Source organism: Macrobrachium nipponense, chromosome 30 (assembly GCF_015104395.2).
Source record: "Macrobrachium nipponense isolate FS-2020 chromosome 30, ASM1510439v2, whole genome shotgun sequence".
Lineage (NCBI taxonomy): Eukaryota > Metazoa > Arthropoda > Malacostraca > Decapoda > Palaemonidae > Macrobrachium > Macrobrachium nipponense.
Genome location: NC_087218.1, coordinates 31,115,492 through 31,123,054, shown reverse-complemented (window position 1 = coordinate 31,123,054; position 7,563 = coordinate 31,115,492). Strand labels below are relative to the sequence as shown.

At 38.6% G+C, this 7,563-nt stretch overlaps 1 protein-coding gene across 1 annotated transcript in view; it reads left to right on the top strand.

Annotated features, from left to right (window-relative positions):
* LOC135202400 (cytochrome P450 2L1-like) overlaps window positions 1-6,718 on the top strand; it is a 27,642-nt gene extending 20,924 nt beyond the window's left edge. The window contains exons 3-9 of the mRNA XM_064231791.1: window positions 2,047-2,180; window positions 2,371-2,589; window positions 3,628-3,827; window positions 3,983-4,100; window positions 4,584-4,764; window positions 4,965-5,082; window positions 5,596-6,718. Coding sequence (XP_064087861.1) covers window positions 2,047-2,180; window positions 2,371-2,589; window positions 3,628-3,827; window positions 3,983-4,100; window positions 4,584-4,764; window positions 4,965-5,082; window positions 5,596-5,925 — 1,300 coding nt within the window. The 3' untranslated portion in view covers window positions 5,926-6,718. The remainder of the gene's footprint in view (window positions 1-2,046; window positions 2,181-2,370; window positions 2,590-3,627; window positions 3,828-3,982; window positions 4,101-4,583; window positions 4,765-4,964; window positions 5,083-5,595) is intronic.
* Window positions 6,719-7,563: the final 845 nt, after the last annotated feature.

Here is a 7,563-nt window from a genome sequence, read left to right as displayed (position 1 = left end):
ATTAATATTGGGCAGTTTTCATACTTCGGTAATATATTAACAGCGTTTTGAAACTGCTATATAAACGTTGCTAATATATTTCTCTTGATCGAAGTATGAACAATGGCCAATTATTCTTCTTCTCTCCCACCGTTATCCCTACATTAAGGGGTCGGTTGCCTGATGCGCCTTCTCCACAGCCTTCTATCAAAGGCATCATCTCTCCATATCTTCCATCACTTTATCTCGCCATCTAATTCTCTGTCTCCCTCTTGAACTTCTTCCTTTAACCAGTTCCTCCCAAGACCTCTTCACTCCCTCCTCATCATCCATCCTCAACATATGCCCATACCATCTCAATCGTGACTATAATCTGTAAGCTTTACTAACCCTGCCCTTCTTATTTCATCATTTTCCAATCTCTCAGGCAGCGATATTCCCATAATCCACCTCAGTATTCTCATCTCTGTTCTCTCAAGCTTTACTCCCTCTTTTCTTCTTAGAGCCCATGTTTATGCTCCATACATTAACACTGGTCTTATCACTGTGTTATAGATCTTGACTTTTAGCTTGATTGACAGCTTCTCTAAAGATTCCTGCCACTCCAACCCTTCTCTGTAGATCCTCCTCATTTTCAGCAGTAATCACCAGACCATCAGTGTACAACAATTTCCACAGCTCTTCATTCCTGATCACTTCTCTAAACACATCCGTAATCAGCACAAAATAAAATGGGCTTAATGCTGACCCCTGGTGTAATCCAACACTAACTTCAAAGTTTTCTGTTTCCCCAACTGCTATTATCACTTTTGTGCTCGTTCTTTTATATATCAGCTCGACCAGCCTAACCAAATCTGGAACTTTCCTTTTCCTTAAACACCATAACATCACACTTCTCTTGGAATTCTAATTTATGCTTTCTCTAGATCTATAAATGCACAATAGATCTCCTGGTTTCCCTCTAGCCTCTTTTCCTGTAGCTGTCTTACTATGAAGATGGCAACCACCTTCCCTCTTCCTCTCACGAATCCATACTGCTGTTTCTCGATCTTTACAATCTCTCTTAATCTCTCATCCAGTACTCTTTCTAAAACTTTCAATCCATGTTCCGTTAGTTTAATTTTCCTGTAGTTACCACAATCCATGACATCTCCCTTCTGCTTGTTTATATATACCATTAGACTCTCCTCCCAATCCCTTGGCATTTCTTTCTTTTTAACATATAGCTTTTAATAAATCCACCATCCATTTCTCCCCGTCTGTACCTAGTAATTTGAGCATTTCAATTTGGAACTCCAATGGGCCTGGTGATTTACCATTCTTCATTTACCTTAATGCTCGCTTCACTTCCATATCCTGTATCTCCCTCACTGGTCCCTCCAACTTCTGTGCTTCTCCCATCTCCTCTCTCTCTTATTTTCAGTATTTAACACTTGTTCAAAATACTCTTGCCATCTCTTGTTAATGTTTTCCTCCCTATACAATATATTTTCATCACTATCCTTGATGACACCCAATCTACCCACATCCCTGCCTTTTCCTCAAGTTTGAAATCTTATAGATATCCTTTTCTTCTCTTGCTCCTAGTCTTTCATTCAACTGCTCTGCTGCCCTTCCCATAGCCATACCTACCCTCCTTCTCGCCTCTCTTTCCTCTTCTCTGTACCTTTCTTCTGCACCCTGTCCATGCCTTACTTTCCAATCCTTAAATGCATTTGATTTTCTTTTAATTGATGCTTGCCCCTCTCCATTCCACTAGCACTTTTTCCTCTCAACACTCCATATCCTTTGGTTATTCCAACCTGTTCCTCTGCTTCCCTCACACATATTTCTCTTACGTCTGCCCAGATATTTTCCACTCTATTACCCTGTCCAAATTCTACGCTCCCTCTTTCAAATGAGAGTAGTAATTCCTCTCTCAGGCAACGACCGAGATTGATTTGGGCAGTCGTTATCATTTATATCTCTTCACAAAATAAATGAAAAAATTAATACTGTCTTACTAATGATTACACTCGTCACATAAAAATCTATTTTCAGTAAAATCTTTTAATTGACACGTGACAGGTGGCGGTTGGGAAGTCGTCTCTTCATTTACCTGTGCAATTTCAAGCTTATTAAAACTGTCTTCTCGAGGGCTGACGTCACAGACAGACCCGACTTCTACAGTGTCAGGTCTATTACACAACTCCAGGAAGGGGGTAAGTGTTCTTTCCCTCTCTCTCTCTCTCTCTCTCCCTCCCTCTCTCAAAAATTGTCATTCGTGATTTCGCCAAAGAATCTCCGCGCTCCTCCAACTAATGACGATCTTAGATGAAGTTTTTAAGAGATCTGAAAAAGAAGCATCTTTTTTTTCACTAGATATAATTCGTTAATCTGTATTTTCCGAAGGCATCGTCAACGCTAACGGACAGCTATGGCTGAACAACAGAAGATTCACTCTGCGCCACCTGAAGGACCTGGGAATGGGCAAATCTCACCTGGGAGAGGCCATCGAAAAGGAGGCCCAGTTTCTGGTTGAGGATTTCAAGAAATACCTCAACAAACCGACTTCCTTACCCTGGTCGATCAACGTGGCTGTTCTCAACGTACTCTGGCAGATGATGGCGGGTGAGACAAACTGATCGAACTGATACTACTGGTGTAGTTTCTATTCTCAGACTATCTAATCGGAGAGTATACTCCAGATTTCCTTAATTTGATCTTGTTTTTCTTCGACGTCAGGATTTCAAGTGTTTCATGAAAGGAGTGTCTTATGCTCCCTGGAAACTGGTTTCTACAAAATAAAAAATATTGTGTGTAATGTGCGCGACAAACTCAACTACTTCAGTCCATGTCCTATGCCGACCGTTTTCGTTCTAACCAGAACTAATATTTTCATTTGATATTCCCTGTCTACTCAAGTGTTCGGCTTTTCTTTCACCATTCTCATGTAGTAACACACTGTGTAATTAGGAGCAAAGGTCCGCATTCAACCTTGTTCTCTCACAATTTACATGTACTAAATAATCTTGTCCCTGGCTTATTCTTGTATCCACGGGAGACATGCAAATGCTATATATATATATATATATATATATATATATATATATATATATATATATATATATATATATATATACCTACAGGGTGTAACATGAGTTTATGCAGCTATTTTGGGGAATGAAAGAAAAAGTAATTTTGAGCAGAAAATATTGTATAAACATGCATTTTAAGGCTTCGTTTGTCGTTGATAGAAATTTTAAAATAAATGTTATCATTAGTGCTGCTTTCACGTGTCCACTTCCCTTATTCACTCCAACGCCCGCCCCCACAACCAGCCCCCCATAGGGCACATACCCCAGGCTACTCCAATCATCATAGTGTCAGGTGAAAGAAACACTAATGAAATAGTTCGTTCAGTTCCTTTTCATTCTATCCTTTGCTCTCGTTAATACCTTTTAGTGAGTTTAAACCTTTTGTAATCGGAAGAGAGTACATAGGTTATGACGAATTTTATTTTACAATAAAATAACTTCAATATAAACATACCCGTGTGACTGCGTACTGTATTCGTTTGCAAATAATAATGTATATCTCTCTGTAGACAACAGGAATGGCTGGTTATTGCAATCTAACCGGGAGTGAAAAAACTGTCACATTTTCCAGGAATCCGTTACAACATCAGCGATGAAAAGATCACGAAATTCAGCAAAATAGTTTACGAAGGATCCTTGGGATTTGAAGGAACAGTGTTCCTACTGGACATCTTCCCTCGACTGGAATCGTTGCTCCCTTTCGCTGTCAAGTCGTGGCTGGGAATGAACCGTATTTACGAAAGTACTGCCAAAATCAACGATTTCATTCGGGTAAGAAGCAGTTTCCGCCACATTTGTTTAGTATCAGTTCTTACGTTTTTTTCTGAAAGTATATGTCACACTTACTCTCCTTGTCCTACTGATCTGTAAACAAGACCAACGTGTAAACTTGCACTCTCTTTGAAAATAATGTATCTTTCTTGCAGAGTGAAATTGTGGAGAGCCACGTCAAAACTTTCGACCCAGGTAACCCAAAAGACTACATTGACGCATATTTTCTAGAAATGGAGGGGCAGAAGAACGACCCAAACTCCACCATGAGCTGTAGGTTGATCAAGATGGATTTGTCTGAACTGAAACTGCTCAATGCTACATTTTCAATACTCTAGACATGTTCCTATACTAAGGTTTTTGTGGCCCTTATGGTTTTCCATATTCACACCAAACCAGGAGGTCTTGAAAATTTGCACTTCTTTTGAAAATGGATAATTATGTATTACATTAAAATAAATCATTCTGAAATAAATTACACGAGCAAGAGTATCTCAAGAGAAACCCAATCCCAGGTACTTAAAATTACATTATTATATTATACTGGGTTGTATATGGAAAAGAAAGACATTTTTTAAATTGCCCTCAAGGTTTGCCAAGAACTCATTTGAAGATCATAAGCAGAATACTGGACACATTTCTACTTTTATACTTTTTTAAGCAGACTATATAACATGCCTTAGAAGAACATTGCGTAAGATTAAATCTCCATCTTTTTCTCTTATCTTCATTTCTCCCTGACTTCCCATATTGTAGTGGAAGATCTCTGCCACACGCTGACTGACCTCTTTGGAGCAGGGAGCATAACTACCGCCATGACGATCAAATGGGCCGTTTTGTACCTGGCCAAATATCCAGAGGTTCAAAAGAAAGCGCAGGAGAAAATCGATCTCGTTGTACCCCGAAATGTGCTGCCATCCCTCGACCAGAAAGATAAGTAAGAAGCCACACACTGTAATGAGCAGGGCAGGCAACGTTACAAGTTTGCCCTTCTCCAGCTCAGGCTGGAAGGAAACAAGACAGGGAACTTATAACTCCTAGGATAAGACAGACACTTAGCCTCAAGTGCCTTACATGTAATATATTCACGTATGATTTTCTTCGAACTGATTTAAAGCAATGTTCTTAACCTTTCAGACTCCCATATATAGAAGCGCTATGTTATGAGATTCTGAGGCTGACAACTCTTGCCACTATGGGGATGCCTCACAGCAACGAGAAAGACATCGAGCTTGATGGGTATAGGATTCCTAAGGTAGTGCATCCCTCCCACCCAACAACTCCCCTATTCTCTCTCTCTCTCTCTTTAAAGGGGAATTGACTATACATTGTGAATAACTTACATCCAAGAGGAGTTGTAATTTGTCAGTGCATCTGCCTATGCAGGGTTTCGTACCAGGGTCTCCGGTTCACACAAACACACACACGCATATATATATATATATATATAGTATATTTATACATATATATATATATATATATATATATGTGTGTGTGTGTGCGCGCGCGCGTGTATAAAAATGGTGAAAGAAAGACTGAACATTTCCATAAACAATGAAAATCAAATAAAAATATTAGTTGTGGTGATGTCAGAAACTGCATTGCCTTTGCATTCATTTTGAGGATTCCTTTAAACCATTTTACCATTACCTCATCTGACCCACTTTCACTTATTCATTTTATAAAACAGCCGTCCCATTTTATACAATGTGAAACCGCTGTGACCTCCTGAACTGAGCTCATCCTGAATGTATCTGTCCATTTTCAGAACTCTGTGCTGATAGGCCACCTGGAATGCTGCAACAAAGACCCAGCTTACTGGGAGAGGCCCGAAGACCTCTACCCAGAGCACTTCCTGGATGAGAATGGAAAGCTCTCTTCCAAGAGGGAAGGTTTCCTTCCCTTCTCGGTGGGGAAGCGCCTGTGCGTCGGCGAGTCCTTGGCGCGCATGGAACTCTATGTATTCTTGGCAGCTCTCATCCAGAATTTCACATTCACTGCACCGGAGGGAGAGAAGTTATCCACCGAGAAGAATCCCACTGAGAGAATTCTTGCAGTTCCACAGCCTTTCAATATCATCATCACACAAAGAGGATAAACTTCATTCAGAGGAACTTACTCCCCCTCCCCCCCAAAAAAAAAAAAAAAAAAAAAAAAAAAAAAAAAAAAACTCGGGAAAGAAGCCATGCACAACAGAGTAAAGGAGAGAATGAGAATGAAAATCCAACAGGACAAGAAAACAATTTGGCATCTGTAATCAGACAATGCACTGGAGTGTTCGATGTTTCTAAACCCAAGTCAAAAGTTCTCTCACATTATTTAGTTGACTGTATTATTTCTTTCTCTTTCTGGAAAGATTTTATATACATATAGTAAACATTGTGGGCTTTGAATGCCCGGAATAAACAGGATTTTCTTAATGAAACAGCAGACAGATTTTCTTAAAAATCGTCTTTACAAGGCTCAATATATTCCATACTTACACGTATGACTACCCTACAGTATTACAGGCACCTGTTATGCCTAAATAACGTAACAGCATAGTCAAGTTGTTTTTTGCCAGCATAGACCCTTGCCCTAGTGCAGCCTATAGTGATGAGATGTGACCCTCCAAACTCATAACTACCAAACTGTCCTAAATCATATCAAGTTAACAGAGACGAGGCTAACATTACAGTTGGCCATCAAAGAATTTGCGTAGTTTCTTGATTCACTGTTTGTGATGGAAGTATTGCCATATGCAGGTGCCAAATTATTTAATTATCAATAAATAATATTTCCTGTCAAAGATGTTATACTTGAAATAAATTAAATTGGAATCAAGTAGAATTATTCAATGTATCAATGATAATTATTTTGCACTAGAAAATATATACCCACAAGTCCATGAATTCTAATTTTATTCTCAATTAAAACTTTGTGGAATATGGTTTTGCTGTCGGTCGAGTCTTGACCCAACGTATCGTACAATACGGGTCGCCAGTTCGTCACCTACAGCTGACAAATAATACATTAATTCTGTCAATATTCAACTAATTTTGTCCTTGGATCAATAAAATAATTTGCATGACATTTAGTAGAGCTGAATTTGACTTCAGATTTTGACACCTGATTATGCCTAGGTCTATTTTCAGCAGTATATTCTCTCAGATATATAATGTGAATGAACATTTAAATCAACAATATCTATATTAATCTGCTCTATTTGATTATTCCTGCTATTCTTTTTATTGGCCATGTTCTCATTTTTTCTTATCCTTTTCATATTTTCTTAACATAATTTACACAGATCCAGCTATCTTATGTCAAAGAGTATTCATAAGAAATTAACGAATACAATTTAGTCCCTTTTTTAATCTTATTCCTCGCATGTCATCCTGTTTCATCCGCACATGTTGGAAAGCTGTGATGAGAGTCAAAGCTGACGAATGCATCAAGGCAAGACTAACTTTCATGAAAGCGTTTTTCTGTTAATCATACAGTAGCTATTTATTTCTAGACAGATATTAATTAGAATCTGTTTCACAAGTATGCTTAGACCTACTGCCATAAGCATATTACAAATAGCAGAAACGGTAGGAAATTTGAAAGATAACTTTCTCATTTAAGTCTATTTAAGATATTTACAAGAAAACGTACTGGTGTAATCAGGTGTTGTTCTTTGATAGACGCAACAATCATATCGTATTGCTTTCCTATGGTGCTACAAGGAGTTCCACTTCTAGGCCTATTTTCT